Below are 19,041 nucleotides of genomic sequence, written 5' to 3' on the forward strand. Positions count from 1 at the left end.
TTTGGCAAAGGACGGCTATTTACGGCGCGGCTCGTGCAGAGTGCCGAGGCTGCGGCAATCGAGCCGGCTGCGATGATTAAACGGCAAGAATAGGCACGCTCGGCAGAGTGAGCCCGCCTGCCGTTCCCTGGGGCTCACGTGGTCCTAATGGGCTCGCGCTTTGTATGCGGAGGAGAGTGCCCGTGGGTGTGATGCCGAGGTCAGTGTGTTTGTGGGCTCCACGCTCTGTGGACGGCACCTTGAGACACTCTTGTGTCTGAAGACCCCCAGTGCGACGCAACTTGGCAGCCAATTTGTATCGCAGTGTTCACGTGCTCCAATCACAAGAGGCGACTCAATGCAACAGATTCTCGATTATCCGCGTGCGGTTCATCCGATTGGCGGATGAACCGTGCACCTGAGATTTTGACATTAATTAAAGAACGCGTGGATTTTCCCTGAAGCCCGAATTAATCATCTAAAAACAGTTATGCATTGTTATTCTTGTAAATGTTTACTACAAGCCACCTGATTGAACCGATTAAATGCGTGCTCTGGTTAATCCGAAATCTACATGATGGCCTCTACAGTGCAGTAGTTGCATATCTTCACAACAATGGGCAGAGTTTGATTGATGTTGATTGGCGTGGCTCAGCTATCATCCACTTAGTGGGCTGAGTCTTCTGCGTGGGAGCAGGAAAGTGTTACCACTGAGCACGCGCATTGATCGTTAGTCATTCTAAATCGAAAGAGTAACAATCGAAATAGTCTGCGGAAAATGGATATTTTTGGGTTTTCCGCGATTTCTAATTATCCGCAGCCGTCCTCCCCGTCATTAGCGCGGTTAATCGTGAGTGCACTGCATATATTTCTGTACGTTCATAATTTTTTGTTTTCATCCATCGGCATCATTCCCTCTCAGCTACAACCTGCTTCTCTGCTCAACCCCCGTCTGTCGTTCACCACAATTTTGACAGCCTCAAGCCTGTTCAGTTATTTGCAGACTTACAGGAGGCCCACGGATGGTTCCCATTAATAGTTTCACGGTCCCCTTTGCACGTGTTATGATATGCGTCATCAAGGCTGCCCTGCCCGTAAGGTTCCTTATTCGTTCGTGACGACGACAACAACAACAACAACGAACCAGGCCCACTGTGAGGCCATTCTTTTGCGTGAGGCCCATGGCGGTTTGCCGGTTCCGCAGCTCGGCGGCCCTCCAAGCCGCGCCTCTCCAGCAGGCGCCGTGAATCCCGACCCCAAATTTAGAATCGACACGCGTTTCGAGTATTTGGCTGCTATAAATTTCCACACGATAAGCCACTTGGTTGAGCGATCATTTATGGCCAGCTCACTTCTGAAAAAGAGCTACATAGCTCAGTGGACCTTACCTGGTCAAATAAAAACAGGAAATTTCTCAGTGCCTTCAAGGAAAGTTAAAATGAGGTGTGATGTTCGGTGGAAATCCACGTTGTTCCACTCTGTTCGCCAGTGTACTTACGGATCTGTTTTAGATTCTAGGATGGTGACAGCCGTACGTGGCAAGACCCACCTGTTATTAGTTCCTCCCCTCGACGAGATGAATTGTGCGATGGATTTAGGTCAGTCGTCTGCGAACGCCCACAACGTAGGTCTTGGGTTGTGTTTTTTCACCGTGGGAAAAAAAGGTAAAGCACCCTCGGCATGTGCTCACGCTTGTACGCAAAAAATACAAAGATCCCCCGTGTAGCCTGAACAGACTGTTGGGTCAAGTGCTGTTAGCGAGTGCCTATGAAGGCCGGAACGGTACATGAGGGGGTGGGTGGCCAGCACCACAACCGACCACCTTTGTCTCCCCATTGGCGATGTTTTCACACCACACCAGGCACTTTTGAGGCTGAGTTCACTTAGGAGAGGCCCTGGACCGGTTCAAATCATTGTCACCAATGTTGGCCGTGAGTGGGTATCGAAATCGGTTCCACCGGGTTCGTAGCGTAGAGCGCTAACTGCTACACCACCGCAACACGACAACAACATCACCACGGCGCTTGTGCCAGGCTAAGTGTACTTTAAGGCCACGTGAAGTGTTGAAGGCCTGCTGGCAGGAGATCACGAGACAGACCCAGGTGCCATGGGTTGACTGACTGAGATGACTGGCCGATGCAACACACACACACACAAGCACCACCAAATGTCCCTTTGGCCTACCATGTTCACTTTCCTCCGTGGTAAATCACTGCCACGCCGACCCCCCCCCCCCCCCCAGGTAGCAGGGTGGCTGCCCCCCCTCCCGCCCGACAGAAAGCCAGAGGCGGATGCTGCACGCACACAAGCGTGCGATTATGCGGGGAAAAAAACACATCTCCAACACAAATGAAACACGAAACAGGGACATCCCACGAATCCATCTCTTTAATGCGATCAAAGCTAGTCACGGCATGATGGGAATATCCCACTGGTAACAGGCGTTGCCTATGACCAAAATCACCCAGAATGCGGAATGTTGATTTTGAAAATGAAGCAAGAATGCAGCCTGGATATTTATGAGATGGTCGCAAGCCACTCATAACAGGCGTTCCAGGCTGCATGGCTACACTGTGTGAGAGCAGAGAGCATTGCAGCAGCATACATTGCTGGACTGTTCTACGCTCCCACAGCTATATTCCCCGGCCTTACCAGTCCGCATGGACCCGTGACGTACGTCCAATCCACCCTCAATACCGGCACGGCTTGGGGAGGTCGTAATCCAGCAGTGGATTTATAGCGCTATCACTGTGCGTGCTCAGTGATAACATATTTGTTAGTTTTACTGCACCTGACTTGTAAATAAACATCTCCAAGAATAGTAACGTAGAACTGTTTTTAGATTATTAATTTGGGCTCAAGGGAAAATCCATGAGTGATTAATTTATGTCAAAATCTCAGGTGCGCGGTTAATCTGCAAATCGGATAAACCGCACGCGTATAATCGCGAGTCTGCTGTACGTAGGAGAGGTTTTTGTTTTAGCATATTCGCAGGCTTCTGTGTAGGCCTGGCTTCCCACCCTCTCGGATGGAGGGCCAGTAAACCTGCTGTGTTGGGGAGGGGGCAGCGTCACGGAGATTTAGTTCCGGGCGAGTGACCTTGTGTGGCCCATGGACATTTGGTGGTGCTCATGCGAGTGTCCGGTTCAGGGTGAGCACCTGAAAGTTGAGTCGGTGTGTCGTCGTTTCTCATGCAGTGGTGAGAAACCTAACTAAACATTTTTATTTTAGTAGGTAAGGCCCACTGAGCTATATAGTTTTTCAGAAGCGATCTAGCCATCACAAATGATAGTTCGACGAAGTGGCGTATCACGGTGGAAATGTATAACAGCCAAAAACGCGTGATGTTGATTCCTAAATGTGGAGGGAAAAACCGGAAGACCCGGAGAAAAATCCAGGGGGAGAGAAACGTGCAAACTTCAAATATACAGGCGCCACCGTCGGGATCGAACCCGTGACCTTTGGTGTACCAAGCGAGGTAGTTAACATCTCACCCACACCAATAATCATGGTGGGCTACCAGATTCAACCCACGAGCGTGCTACCACTGGGCCGTGTCACTGCCCCAAAAATATCCACAGGTTAGACCACCACATCCAATCCCCGGATGCAATCACCATTTGGATGGGTCGTTATGCATTTTCCACACAGAGAGCGAGGAAATCAATGGGGGCTTTAACGAAAGGGTGAGCAATGCACGCTTGCTCGTTTAAAAGCGCACACTAATGAAGATGAATAACACGCAGACATGTGTGACCCACACGCACCGCTGTGTCCGAGCGCCGGGGCGCCGTGAATTACACGTAGAGGAGGAGTAGGAACCACGCTGAGCCACGCTCGCCTCGCGCAGCCTGTAGGTGCGGGCCACTGTTAGCCGTCACCTGTAATGGCCTCGGTTGTGAGCGGGCGGCGTGGTGAGCACCCACGCACGCCCTGCCTCGTTCGCCTCGGGCACGTTGGTCACGTTTGGAGCAAAGCGACCGCCACGGGGCTTGGCTCGATTCAGGCCTGAATCGACCCTGACCGTCATCACGATTAAGGCCGGAAACTTAGGCCGGGTTGCCAATATTTGTTGTGAAGCAGACTCGCCGCTCCTTAGTCAAGGGGCATAAACCATCGCCGCACAAACTCCAGTCGTCCCCGCGGCGGCTTTTGGCTGGCCATCGAACAAAGACGGTCACCGCATCAGTGCAGCTAGCAGCACCTGCTGAGACCTTGGGTTGGGATCAACACCGTTGCCCAAGACGAAATTATTTTGTCACTGGGTGCCAGGGGGGTCGATGCTGCTAAACCCAGATTATATTACTCTTTGGTTCTTTCGGTAAAGTCACGTAGGTATGAAAAATAAAATAAATTAAATCACGACGTTTCGGGCACAACACAAGCGTCCGTCATCAGGTGGGACAACCACAGCGAGAAACAATTACACTTCAGCAATTGTTTCTTGCACTTCAGAAATTGCAGTCACGGAAACTTCAAATCCGAATTATATTGCCCAGTGGGCTGGTGCTGGAATTTGCCAAATTTCACACTGGGCCCTGCTCAGACATCAACTTCAATCGGCCAGTGGCTCTGGAGTCACGTAAAGGATTCTAGAGTTATGCACAAACTCATCTGGGCGGTGGCGGTGGCTACGCACGCCTTTGATCCAGCACTGTGGAGGCAGCGAGGGTTGGCGGATCGTCCGGAACGCTCTTCCTTCCGTTATTAGAAAGGCACTGGAGAAATGCACTTTTTAATCATCTAGTTTGAAAACTCATTCCTTTAGAACTGCTTTTTGTGTTTAGTTTGTTGACCTTCCCCCGCACCTACGATTAGCATGGACGGCTGCATACGGTGCGAAAGAAGTTCAACATAAATCCTGGCAGTAATCTGGATTATGATCAGGAATTCAACCCGAGTTGGCAATATTGTTGTGCAGTGGACTCACTGGGCAGCACACTGACAGCTCCCTTCAACACCGACATGAGTGCCGGGAAGTTCCTGCAGGAATCGTACTCGATTTAACAACGCAATGCGCATCATAACCAGAACACTGAAGCTGGCACCATTCCTCTGGCTCCCTGTTCTGGTGATCCAAAAATCTGCAGAGACGAGCAAACTGAAAGTGAGTTTACACGTTTCATTGCCAATGACAACCACCAACAACTATCATCAACCAAGACCTGAACGATGTTCCTCACCGCCGACTCAAATCGCGATCCCATCCCTTCTGGGATCGTGCTGCTGTCACCATCATAGAATCTAAGACAGATCTGTAAGCATGGATTTCCCCCGAACATCACACGTGATTTTAACATTCCTTGAAGGCACTGAGAAATGCACTTTTTTTTATTTGACCAGGCAAGGCCCACTGATCTATGTAGCTCTTTTTCAGAAGCGAGCTGGCCAGAAATTATAGCTCAACGAAGTGGCTTATCGTGTGGAAATGTATAGCAGCCAAATATTTTAAACGCATGTTGATTCTAAATATGGAGGAAGAAAAACGGAGGACTCGGCGGGTTTCCGACAGGGCTCGTGTGTATCAAAGTCGTAATATAGCGGCGATCATAATACAATCGGCAGTTGATGAAGTGGCTTATCATGTGGAAGTGTATTGCAGCCAAATACTCTAAATGCATGTTTCTAAATGTGGAGGGAAAATCCAGAATACCAGGAGAAAAATCCACACGATCACGCGGAGAGAGAGAGAGACAGGTAAACTCCAAATATACAGCGGGCGTCAGAGTCGAACCCAAGACCTCCTGCGTACCGGGCGACGTAGCTAACATCTCGCTACCACGGCGCCCTATTCTTAATCTCTCACATGCGTACCTTGAATAGTGCATGTAAAATTTAACATGCATTACAATGTGTGCAAATAGTTTGGCTTGCTAATGTTGCAATTTGGGCTAATAGAGTGAACAAAGTCTGTGCACAAAAGGAACGCGGGAGAAAGCGATGCAACAGAGGTGAGAAATTAGACAATAAAAATAACCCACTTCTGAATTGCAAACCGTAAACCGTATTTATTTTTAATGTAAAACCACCTCCACTCAAGGGGGTATGAAAACGTTGCACACTAAAATAAAATGCAAAGACAATTAAATAATGTTTAAGTAAAAGCCACGAGAAAATCGTGAGTCTTGCACTCCCTCCTCAACACACTGAGGCCCTGTCACGTGCCGGATCACCGCCGGCAAGGCATTCCAGATTGTTGGGGGGCAGCGCTTGAGAAGACCCAACGTCCCCAGCGTCCAGTGCAAGAGCCGAGGCTGGGAGGGTACTAGGGTCCTGCTCTGAAGAGCGAAGAGTATACATTAAATCGCGACTGTGGATCCTTGCAGTTCAGCGGTGCGTTGGACACGTGAACCGTTGCGTCCCTACGCAAATCGTTTCACGACGAATCCGCCAACGCCCGTTGGGAATCGCAGTTTGTTTTCAGGAATTTCATTGCGATTTGTGAGCTCCGGAGAGTGGGAATCGCCCAACGCCGATAGGACAGTACAGCGATCGCGCTGATCAATCATCGGTGCTTTCCCCGGTTTCTAATGTCATCGTCATAAATTGCTGCTTCTAGGCGCGCTAATAACCTTCAGCGGATATCATGAGGTCAATATTATCTCCTGGCAGTTGTGCAGAATGAGAAAACAATCGTGCCTAAGTGCCACAATTGCCATCGTGTGTGTGACGGTGATGACGATGACAATCCCCTGTTATCTACTGCACGGTGGGAACCACTTAAAAATAGCCTGCAGCATTTATCAGCATAAACAGTCAACGCACATTGAGGGAGAGCACAATTTATACTGTGATGTAGCGAGACAGGAAATTGCATGCCTGAGCGTTTGCGTGTCCGTGTATTGTGTACGGGTGGAGCGGTGGTGCGGTGGTCAGTGCACTGCACTACGAACCCGGCGACACGAGTTCGATTCCCGTTCATGACCAACATCAGTCACGATTATTTGAACCGGTCTTGGGCCTCCCCTAGCTCGACTCAGCCTCAAACAAGCACCTGGTGTGGTGTGTAAACATCGCCACTGGGGAGACAAAGGCGGCCTGACACGGTGCTGGCCACCCACCTCCTCGAGTACCGTGCAGGCCTTCATAGGTGCTACTCGCTAACAGCACTTGCCCCAACAGTCTGACCTGAATTTGATTCCTGGCTGTGGCTATAATCAGTAGAGAATATTTGAACCGGTCCTGAATTGAGTGCCCGGGTGCGCTGTGTGAATATCACTACTGGAGAGACAAAGGCGGCTAAGCATCGTGCTACTAGCTGCACCATCCCATTGTGCACTGTGATAGCCTTAATAGGTGCTCGCTAATATCAACGGTCTGTGTAGGCCATAGGGGAATATCTCCCTTGGAATTTGCATCACCCTATTTACGTAGCATCAGCAAATAATTAGCAAAATCGCACATTCGCTGATAAAATTCACCGTGTTCTCCGGATAGTGTTCGGAGCGCGAGCGTGCACCGTAGTGACGAGATGTTAACTACCTCGCCCGGTATACAGGAGGTCGTGGGTTCGATCCCGTCCCTGACGCCTGCTGCTGCCGCTGCTGTATATTTGAAGGTTGCACGTTCTCCGCTTGTTTACCCCTCCACATTTAGGATCAACATCACGCGTTCAGAGTGTTTGGCTGCCGCTGTAAATGTCCACGCGACAAACCGCTTCGTTGAGCTATCATTGGTGGTGGCCAGGTCACTTCTGTATAGAACATTGGCACATAGCTCAGTGGGTCTTACATGGTAAAAAATAGTTTAAAATAGCACAAAATGCTAAAAATAGCAGTCGGTCTTTGTGCCCAGTGGAGGCATTTCGGATTCTTGCAAAGGGCTCGCCGCTACGCTGTTCCGCGCACGAACGGCGGTGCAGGGATTTCCGCGCGGTGCGAGGGAGCATCTCATTGCGTATGCAGCACGCCACCTCTGAACGTGTCGTACCGCAGAGCCAAAAATAGCATCGGCTTCCCCCGCCTACGAATCTCCCGCGTCCCCCCCCCCGCCCGCGCCCGCCGTGCGTGGGAGGACGCGCGATGTCTATAAATTGCCACCGCCACACAGGGCACTCTCGATCGCGATAGCGCAAAGGGGAAGTCCTCGTCTGCTCATGCAGAGCCCTCCTCTCACGACAAATACCTCTGCGTGAAGCCGCTGCGTTTGCGTGCATTTTGTACTTGGTGAAAGGATTCCTGGGCCCGAACCTGTCCGAAGAGCGGCGTCTCGCTGATTCTCGTCGCTCGCGAGTCGAGTTCGGTGAAGTCTCGATCGGAGTCGGTCTTGGAAGCGAGCCACCGCCTCCCTCATCATCGATTGGGATCTCGCGCAGCATCAGGCGGCGGAGAAGCGGGACAATTGTGCCGCCAGGGCTCGCACGGCTCCTCGTGAATTTAATCAAGGAGCGGCGAGAGGAAAAACATTTTTTTAACATTTTTTTTTTGGCCAACAAAGAGAGAGAGCAGAAGCTGCGTTGTCAGTGGCGGTAGTCGAGGCGGAGGAGGAGCAGAGAGCGGAGCACGTGGAGAGAGCGAGCGAAAATGGTGCACAGCGTCATCTACGTTCTGTTCCGCAGGAGGCTCACCCAGCGGCCGTCCGCGGAGGAGCTCGAGCAGCGCAACATCCTGAAGCGTGAGTGTGGCACGCGGCGCACCTCACACGCACGCATGCCGCACACACACACACACGTGCCTCACACACACACACGCCGCACACACACACGTGCCTCACACACACACACACGTGCCTCACACACACACACGCCGCACACACACACACGTGCCTCACACACACACACACGTGCCTCACACACACACACACACGCCTCACACACGCCTCACACACACACGCCTCACACACACGCGTGCACGCACGCAGCTAGATCACAGCCTCACACACACGCATGCACGCCGCTAGAGCACAGCCTCACACACACACACGCCTCGCACGTGCCTCACACACACACACGCCGCTAGATCACAGCCTCACGCACACGGCTCACACACACGCCTCACTCACGCGCCGCGAGATCACAGCCTCACGCGCCGCGTACGCCAACACCGGGGTGGCGGCAGCGGCAGCAGCGGCAGCGCGCTGGTGACACTCGCCGCGCCTCGCAGCAAGAAGCACCGGGGTTCGATTCCCAACTCGAGTGCCTCTCTGCGTGTAGTCTGGGTGTTCCTCTCTTCCCCCGTGCTCTGCATGCATTTTCTCCCGGTTCTCCGGTTTCCTTCCAGAGATAAACACAAACACACAATGTAACTGGTACTAGCCAAACATCTCAATGCCGAAACATCAATCTGAAATTACTCATTTTAACAGTTGGTTTTAAAATGTTAAATGGAGGATAGTTTTCCATACAGGGGGCCTCGGTTTTAAGAAAGGTGCCTTAAATAAATGTAAACTTTGATTGGTAATTTGCGATTGCATACAGCAGCAGCATTGCTGCCTCCTGCAATATACGTGGCAGGATCCTCCTGGAAAGAGTGTTGAGACTCCGCGAGGATTTCCTGGGTAAACGGCCATCATAGACATATATATAATACCATGCTAGATGGGTGGGCGTGTGCGTTTCTCATGAAGCATAAATGTGAAGAATTAACATTTTCCACAGTGAATCAGAAATTAGCATCAATCAATAACAATCATAATTAATAACAATCAATAAATATAACAGTTAATACTATTAATTAAATCAGTACGAATTTTTATTAAATGTCATATAATTAATAATAACGTAATTAATGATATTTTTTTCTCTCCTCCTGAATCTTTGGCCTGGTACGTCCATGTGTAGAGTACACACACAGCCCTCCACTGTTGGATGGCATCGTGCCTACACCATGCGGGTCGTAGGGGTTGCTTGACCATACTTCTCCATGCTGGTCAGCGTCGTTGGCGAGCACATGGCCACAGTGTGAGTTCAGTGTGCAGTGCGGTTATTCCAAGTGGTTGGAAGCCAAAGTTCCCACGGTGGTGAGATGTTAACTACCTCACCTGGTATACAAGAGGTCGTGCGTTTGATGTGTGTCTCTCTCCGTGGTCGCGTGGATTTTTCTCCGGGTCCTCCGGTTTTACCCTCCACATTTAGAATCAACGTGCATTTCGAGTATTTGGCTCCTTTACATTTCCACATGATAAGCCACCTGTAGCTACATCACTTCTCAAAAAGAGCTACATAGCTCAGTGGGCCTTACATGATAAAATAACAATAGTTCAAACTTTTAGGTTTAATAGTTTGAAGTGAGGGCTAAACCAGGAGCGTTGCAAACCGAAACGCGTGCGTGCGTGTACCTGCTTGGATGTTCATGGATCCCGTGTTGCTGCCACTTTGATTGCAGAGCGAAACACCGACGAGGAGCGAGATGAGAAGAGGGAGATCAAGCAGAGGCTCTCCAGAAAGGTGGGAAGAGATCTCCTTACGAGCCGCGGACATTCACCCCAACCACCCCGTCCCCCCTCGCCCATCGCCCGTTGTTTTCCCCTCCCCCATGGGCACACCGCTCCCAATCGTTACCCCTTACCGCTGTGGAGCACCGAGCCCGGACGTTATCGGTAACAATGGCAACGGGATAACGACACCTGTCACCATTGTTACGTTATCGGTAACAATGGCAACGGGATAATGATCACCTGGCACCATTGTTACATTATCAGATCTTTACCTGGCCTAACCCAAAAACTATGATGAACCACGGCACTGTGCTGCCCGTGCAGACGTCCGCCTTGTGTGTTGCACCTCTGTAATGGTTGTGTGCGCGCAACAGAGCGACGCGACTAACCCAAGTAACCCCGTGCCCTCCTGCCCCCCCCCCCCCCCCCGTCACCTGTCAGCTGAGTCAAAGGCCGACGGTGGAGGAGCTCCGGGAGAAGAGGATTCTGATCCGCTTCAACGACTACGTGGAGGTGTCGGACGCGCAGGACTACGACCGGCGGGCAGACAAGCCCTGGACCCGGCTCACGGCCGCGGACAAAGTGAGTCCTGCTTGGGCAGGGGTTCGCGGACCGGCTGAGGATGGGCAGCTCAGGGCAAGGGAAAGCGGGTGCTTGCAGCGTGGCTATAATGCTTGCGCCGCAAACGTCAGGAATGACCTGGGTTCGACTCCCCACTCGTGCGACTTTCTGCGTGGAGTCTGTGTTCTCTCTCCCCATGTTCTGCGCGGGCTTTCCTCGGGGTTCTCCGGTTTCCTCGCGTGGCTAAAATCGTGCAATGCCGTTGTCGCTGGCCAAACATCCCAACGTAGCGGGGACCCTCCTGAAAATCAGCCTACGGATTCTTTCACGAGTGATTAGGCAATTATTATCATCAGCTGACATTCCAGCAAAAACTCTGTAACAGCTACAGATCTCCGTGGTGTGGGAGATGTGGCCTTTTGTTTCGTGCTCTCTGATCTGAGCCAGCCGAAGGTCGTTGGGCCACCGTCAGTGGCAAGATGGGCATCACTGCGTTGCACCCGGCAGTGGGCACAACGCGCCGAGCCCGAGGTCCAGTGATGTGGATTTCACCTCGATTAGCCGAGAAGAGAAAAGAAATGCCATAGTGGTGATTCTGCGTTGGCAGCGGGTGCACAAGCAAAAATAACAACGGAACATTGCGTTCCGTTTACGTGACAAACTTTAATAATTGGCTGTCAGGTGGGGGCGGGTTTAACGCCACATTTATATTTAGGGAATCTAACCCAAAAAAACCTATATTATGGATAATATTGGTCGCGAAAGCCCTATTACGTGTTAAACCAACAAAAAACTCTAAACATTTGCCAAGAGCACAGTGGCCTGAATGGAAAAGTACGTAACAGGCGATATTTTGGGCCATTGGCCCGACTTCATATCACATAGAGAGGCCAGAGAAACTGAATAACGATAAGATGTTGAGACTGCAACTTAAATTTCGATTTAAAGCTTTCGTGACTGCAGGGATTCATCTTCTTGGTTCTTTCGGTAAAGTCACCGAAAGAACCAAGAAGAAGACTGCAACTTATTTACATCATGGGGCCTGATAAGAATTACATATTGAAATGTCCCCTGTAAAATGTCGGTTAAATAGGCGTACGAAGAGTTAGCTGTTAGTAGCTATCGAGTTACAGTCAAACGACTAAAAAATATGTCCTTCCAATTTTAGGAAGCCACTGGAGCTAAGCGCTTTTAAATGATATAAATTGACAACTCGTTTCTTTAGAACTGCTTCTTGTGTTCAGTTTATTGTCCTTCTCCCGCACCTCCAATTAGCACGCTTGGCTACGTACGGTGTGCGCAAGGAGTTCAACGTACACACGGCAATGATCCACACTGCTTTCAACCGAGGTGGAAATATTCACGTGCCAGCTTTGTCCGTCTGTCTCTCTGAAAAGCAAAGTCTTGCGTAGAGACACGATGACGATCCAACACGAATGAAACTACAGTACAGAATAAAGTTGTTTTCCCTGTGTGGGGCCTTACGTAATAATAGGGAACCGGTAGCATTGATCAAAGAGTTTCTCAAAACTTGGACGCAACACTCAGCGCTAAGAGAAAACTCGCACTCTCCCCGCACTCACACTCGCCGATGACGTCATACCCCGTGGTGCCACACCCTGCAACGTCTTTGGACGTCGCCCGCCATACGAAGTCGTCTCGCGTGGCCTCCGGGCGTGCCGACACTGTCGACAATTGAGTCGACAGTGGACTCACGATTAATCCGCGTGCGGTTTAACCGATTTGCGGATTGACCACGCGCCTGAGATTTTGACAACTTAATAACGTGTGGATTTTCCCTCGAGCCCAAATTAATCACGTAAAAATAGTTATACATTGTTCTTGGAAATGTTTATTGCAGGTCACGTGCTTAAACTGAACAAATTGTGCTCCGGTTAACCCAAAATCCACGTGATCGCCTCTACAGTGCAGTAGTTGCCAGATCTTTACAATAGTCGGGCGGAGTTTGATTGATGTTGATTGGCGTGGCTCTGCTATCATCCACTAAGTGGGCCGAGTCTTCTGTGCGGGAGCAGGAAAGTGTTGTTATTATTACTGAGCACGAGCATCGATCGGTTGATATTTTTGGATTATCCGTGATTTCTAATCATCCGAGGCCATCCCCTCCCCGTCATTAGCACGGATTAAATCGAGAGTCCACTGTACTTCCTCGGGCAAGTGCGCGTCGGGAAGCTTCAACGGAATCCACGCACGAGCGTGATTCTTCATCCCGGCTTTAACGACTGCTTGACTCTTGCGCTCGCAGGCAGCAATACGGAAGGAGCTGAACGAATACAAGAGCCGGGAGATGGAAGTCCACGAGCACAGCAAGCACCTCACACGGTAGAGCCGCACGTCCACCCACCCGGCTGCCCGAGTTTCGCTCAAGGCCAACATCGGCGATGATTATCAGAACCGGTGCTGGGCCTCCCCTAGGTCGACTCAGCCCTAAATGAGGACCTGGTGCAGTGTGTGAACATCAGCACTGGGGAGACAAAGGTAGCCATGGGCGTGGCACTATTCTGATATTTAACGTGAACTGTTGTGAATTTTTGACGACTACAACACAACTGCATGCAGCCGAGGTTGACACGTTAACCCGCACGCCTCTTCAGAGAGTTATGAGCAATAATTGCTGGGACTTTGACGCGATATTGAACCTCGAATTCCTCCGGCAGTCTGAAATCAGATTCAGAATCCGTAATCGTCCCGGAGAAATGCGATGAGATATGAAGTGCAAAGTATAGGAAAGGGACGGTTAGCAAATCACAAAAATTATATATAAATAAAATATATGAAGCAACAAGAACAGTCCCAGACCACAGCAAGACAACACACAGTTGCCCCTCACTGAAATTGCATGTTGAAATGAAACTATCGATACTACGCGGGATAAGGATGAAAGCTACAAATCACATTGGCAAATCCAGTTGTATCCGGCACTAATCTTCTGCTTCAGGATATTTTTCGAAGGAAGATTTACGATGTTAAGGGAGGACGCAAGGTCGTTCCAAAACTGTGGTACTGCAACGGCAAAGGCATTGTCATCGCTTTCAAGTCTTGCTTTTTGGATAGTTAAAAAGCAATTAGGGGTGGACGCTTTAGGGGTCTTGGCCTTGACAATGGGGTTAACGAATGAGCTAAAGTATCGCGCAGATTTGCCAATGAGGATGTTTACGGATGGACATGGCCCCGGTGTAGGTTTCTTCTCGCGTAAAGTGACGTGAGATTGGATTGAAAGTAAACCCTGAAAGTCACCGCTAGCTCCGACTTTCCTAGATCCTCTGAGAATTGCTCCATCCACGACGCACACCTGCCGTGGCATCGTTTACCGGTGCGCGTCTTTAGCTGGGGGTCACGTGGGGTTCGTTGCCGGCAAAGCACCCTGCTTAGGTCTCGGCCACAACATTCCGGAACGCTTCTCCGGGAATTATTTTATGGCGCTCCTTCTCGCCTTACTTTACCCTATTATTATTTTTAAGAACAGTTAATAGTATTATAGGAATATAGGGCACAATAATATAGGGTTATTATGGATAGGCGGTACCTTTTTTTAACAACACGTTAATAGGATTGTACGACTATAGGGCACAGTAATATAGGGTTATTATGGATAGGGGGGACCGTGTGCTCTAGTGGTAGTGGTAGTGCCTTACGCCGTTAATATGTAGAAACGTTCTGGAGAATAGCAAGGGGAGAAGTGGAGCCCTGGCAAAGCAGTTCCCTGATCGCAGAGAGCAAGAGTTTGAAGCAATAATCCTGCACTGTGCAAGTGGCTGGGGTCAGACTGTGGTTGTATTCGCAAGCCCGCTGACGTGTGTGGCAGAGTTCACTTCACGGCCGTTTGCTTCACCGAGTGGAACATTGTGGGTGCATACGTGCAATCCGTTTAACTGCGTATGCATTCACTGTATCCACGCATCGTGTTCAAGTTAGTAACAGTTGAATGCATGATTAAATGTGTGTGTTTCTGAATGTGTATTCATTCATCAGTGACGGCTACAGATTAAGCGAGTTGATACAAGTCCAAAGCTCACCTCTGCTGATGTGATGGTTTTTGTGTTTTTTAAAGGGGGTTTGTTTGTATCTGTTGGCGATCGTGCGCTCACTAAACTGCCAACGTGTCTTTCCTTCGTGCAGGTTCCACCGGCCATAATCGCCGTTCGCCGCCATACTCCTGGCCGGAATTCTGTTTCTCTCTCCTCTCTGCGGACCCCAACCTGGTGTCCACAGGCAGCCTCACAAGTGCCTGATGAAGAACGAGGAGTTTTTCTTCTAAAGGGTGGGCCAAGCCTTCTGGCACGGAGCGAGCGAGACGTCTCAAACGCAATGCACGGGAAAAGCTTCCAATTTACGATTTAGAAACTTTGAACTCTTGCGGGGAAAAAAGGAAGAATAAGAGAAAAAACACCGAGCAAACGCCGGTGGCAGCTTTCGCTAAAATCTGTGAACGTCGCCAAAGTCTCTTTGTTCGGCGGAGAGAAATCGCTTTGGGATCCTCCTTCTCATTGTGGCGCTGGTGGCTGCCGCACAGCCTCGCGAGGAGCGCGGGAGAGGACGTTTGAGTTTGTTTCTCCTTAACGGCGGCGGTTTCAGTAAATTGCTGTTGTTGTCGATGGATTTGGCTCCGATTAAAAAAAAAAGAAATCACGGCGGCCGAGCGAAGAGAGCGAGCTTGCGGCTGGGTCGGCCCGGGCTGCCCTTCCTGTCGCGAGGAGGGCAACGCGAAGAGGGAGAGAGGGAGGGATGGTGGCACGCGGCACGTTGCGATCCACCGTGGAGGGACAGCCGCAGCTTGGAGGCTCTTCACCGCCCGCCGCCGCCGCCGTCTGCGGTGAACTGGTTCTCGAGTTTGCGGGGGACTGCGCAGGTTGACCCGAGCCGCGTGGCTGCGATGGGTGAGCGGCCGTCAAGCCTTGGCAAGGCCACACACGGGCAGATCTTTAGGACGCGGACGGCGACGTCTACGCGGTCCAGCAGTAGCACAACGCTCATTCTTTGCCGAATGGAATATTATCGATACGCCGGGTCGTTTTGATTTGGCAAGCAATCGAGGTTTATTTATTTTGAACAGAAAAATGTGAGGAGTTAACGTGGCGTAGTGGAAGAGGAAAGCGCTTTGGCGATCGGTCGAGGTTCCAGTTCACGATGTTGTTTCCCGAGGCCATCGGAGTGTCGCGTGCACTCCAAGCACGCGGGCCCAGCAGGTGGGTTCTCCTCCTCCCTTAGCTTTTCATGGAGACACGTCTCTGCACTGTGATAAAAAAAAATACGTAAAACGCAAGGGATGACGATGTGTTATTTTACAGCTGTAAAAAAATATTTTTTACTTGAAAAGGATTTATATCAGTTTTACGTGATGTTATTCATTACTTTAAGAAAAACCCTTTATTATTTTATACGTAATGGTCTTTGCATTTTTGCATAATGGGGAGGACGACCGATACCAGTGCCGATCCCGCTTTGCGTTTTGTATCATCGGTGCAATTCGATTATTTGCAGCCCTCGGAGGACGCGGCGTCGCCCGCCCATCGGCCGCGTGTCGTTGGGGAACGCAAAATGATGGCGAGGTTATTGTGCTACCTTTTTGTTGTTGCTGCTGCTGCGAATTAACCCGTAAAACTTCCCTGGTTGAACCCCACGGTTTACTCCACGCTCGGCACCGCTGCGTGCTTCTCCGATGAGGCCTGGTGCCGGGCAAGGCTTTTTGACGCATGGCCTCGGAAACGCGGAAGCAAGCCGTGTTTAAAAAGCGAGGAGGGGGGCGGTGTTTGGGCGAGTTTTCAAAAGCACTGCGACCACGATGCAGTCGCCGTTTTCGTCACTGTTCACGTGCCAATTCTCACACGAGGGGTCGTCAGTGCTTTGCTACTGAAGGAGGGAGGGGGAGGGCCTTTTCTCCCAGTTTGTAATCTCGTGCTGTGCTCACTGCCAGGGGTATGTCTGCCACGTATTTACACTCTCGATTTCTCACACCGCTGCCAACGTAGTCTCTGTGACTTGTCTCGAAATTGGAACGTGCATTGCTACAAAGGACTGAAGTAATTTCGAAGCAACACTCGTGCGCTCGACACGTGCGGTAATTATCATGGTGATCATTATCGTCGGCCTCAATCAATCCACCGCTGGGTGAAGGCCAGCGCGGGCTGCCGACGGATAGGCCACGGTCAACGCATTCAGTTGTTGATGTCGGAAAAGTTCGTCTCCATATCGCCAAGCGTGTTGAGCGGCCGCACGCGCGGTGCCGGTGTGCCAAGGGAGAGCGCCGCAACGTGACCTGTGACCTGTGACCCGCGTGCTGCCCGCTCCGGCGTGGCGTTACCCGACCCCACGCACCGCGCGAGAACAGCAGCCGAACCTCCACGGCTGTAGGGCGCTGGAGGACTGCGGTTGAATGTCGGCTGTGCTCTCCCGGCAGAACAGGTCACATATTGCGAATGTAGAGCACGTTGCACATTCAAACCCTACACTTAGTTTTTTTTATTGCGGTGCATATACACGCTTCAATTATCCTGCCCTGAGAACGTGGAATTTCCTGCATTAAACAGATAAGGTACCACCAAATGCGCATTTAAACACGGGGATTCTTTCATTTCTTTTCCAACTTCCATGAAAGTGTTAAGATCCTCAGATTTAGTCACGAAATCATCCACTGCGTTATGATCCCTTGCACTGTTTGTAAGGAAGCTGTGCGCACGTGTTCCGATCGTCAGGTGTCAAATGTTGGTGCTTCCACAAGTCACATCCCACATTTATAGTTTTTTTTACTTCGACAGACATATCGGCGGGGAGGATTTTTGTTCCTTTATTTCCGGAGCCGCAACAAATTCGACCGTCCCTGCATACGCACGCGGGCCTGCAGTTTCGCAACGGACCTGTGTTTTGCGCGTACATTTAGTGTCGTCGGTTTGTTTGCCGAGGCCATCCCGAGCAGCACGCTGGAGACCGGTCCGCCTCAAATGTAAACGCACCCCCCCCCCCCACCCTCCAGACCTGTCAGCCTCACGGGATCCGAGTGCGAATCAAGAAAACCCAACGTGGCTCCTCGTTCATTCCCTCTTCGCACATCGCGAACTTGGTCCGCTTTTGTTTTGGAACACCGCGGGTGTCTGCCGGGTGTCTGCCGGGTGTCTGCCGGATGGCCGCGGCTTGTGGAGATTCATCTGTGAGCAGCAGTTGGGGTTGGTGGTGCGACTCCCGTCTGTCCAGCGGGGGGGCGGGGGGCTGAGAGCACTGACGGGGGGGGGGGCACGCCCAGGGGGGGGGGGAGCATGGGCCACCGGGGTTGGTGGTTTGGCGGCGTCTCTCCGCACAGCTCTCGCTGAACCGCGCTCGCCTCCAAATGCACCAGGCCCTCTCGAGGGCGTGCGCCCGTTGCGACCGGAGGGCCATCGCTCATTGTTATCCGCGGCCACGATTTGTGTGATCATCACCCGTCTGGTGTCCACAGCCATTGCGTCGGTGGACATTCGCTGGTCGTCACGGTCACCGGTCGCATTCCTCGCGGCCAAAAAATTGGTGACCAAACACATCCGTGCATGTGTGTGCGCGTGTGCGCGTTATGTTAATGTAGTGCAGCGGTTAGCCGCTACGCTGCGCTACGAACCCGGCCATCCGGGTTCGATCCCCTCTCACGGACAACACCGGGGACGATTATCTGAACCGGTCCTGGGGCCTCCCCTAGGTCGCCTCAGCCTTAAATGAGTACCGGGTGCGGTGTGTAAACATGGCCACTCGGGAGACGAAGGCGGCCGGGCGTGGTGCTGGCCACCCACGCCCTAGAGTGCCGTGCCAGCCTTCGTAGGTGCTCGCTAACAGCACTTGCCCCAACAGTCTGTCAAGGCTAACATGCGGTGGGACCTTTGTCTTGTGTGTCCCGGCGAGTCGTTGTTCACTTGCTGCTTTGCAATGAGGCGGCAAGCCGGCGGCGTGGGGCCCTTTGCCAGGTTGGTGTCCAAGCCGGCGGCGTGGGGCCCTTTGCCAGGTTGGTGTCCAAGCCGGCGGCGTGGGGCCCTTTGCCAGGTTGGTGTCCAAGCCGGCGGCGTGGGGCCCTTTGCCAGGTTAGAACTCCGTCAATGATATTTTGGTGTCCAAGCCTGGACCCCGAAATCCTACCCCCCCCCCCCC

The 19,041-nt window shown here is 51.4% G+C and overlaps 1 protein-coding gene across 5 annotated transcripts in view; it reads left to right on the plus strand.

The window, feature by feature from the left end:
• LOC133340799 (phosphatase and actin regulator 1-like) overlaps positions 1-19,041 on the plus strand; it is a 98,955-nt gene extending 79,914 nt beyond the window's left edge. For 3 of the 5 annotated variants that reach the window (XM_061549206.1, XM_061549205.1, XM_061549204.1), the window contains 5 exons: positions 8,537-8,592; positions 10,302-10,363; positions 10,795-10,935; positions 13,181-13,257; positions 15,055-19,041. In XM_061549206.1, the coding sequence (XP_061405190.1) occupies positions 8,537-8,592; positions 10,302-10,363; positions 10,795-10,935; positions 13,181-13,257; positions 15,055-15,070 (352 nt within the window). In that variant the 3' untranslated portion in view covers positions 15,071-19,041. The remainder of the gene's footprint in view (positions 1-8,536; positions 8,593-10,301; positions 10,364-10,794; positions 10,936-13,180; positions 13,258-15,054) is intronic. The other 2 variants (XR_009754942.1, XR_009754943.1) reach the window with 2 other exon arrangements.

The sequence above is a fragment of the Lethenteron reissneri genome, chromosome 10 (assembly GCF_015708825.2).
Source record: "Lethenteron reissneri isolate LAM-NWPU_2019-01 chromosome 10, ASM1570882v1, whole genome shotgun sequence".
NCBI classification, from domain to species: domain Eukaryota; kingdom Metazoa; phylum Chordata; class Hyperoartia; order Petromyzontiformes; family Petromyzontidae; genus Lethenteron; species Lethenteron reissneri.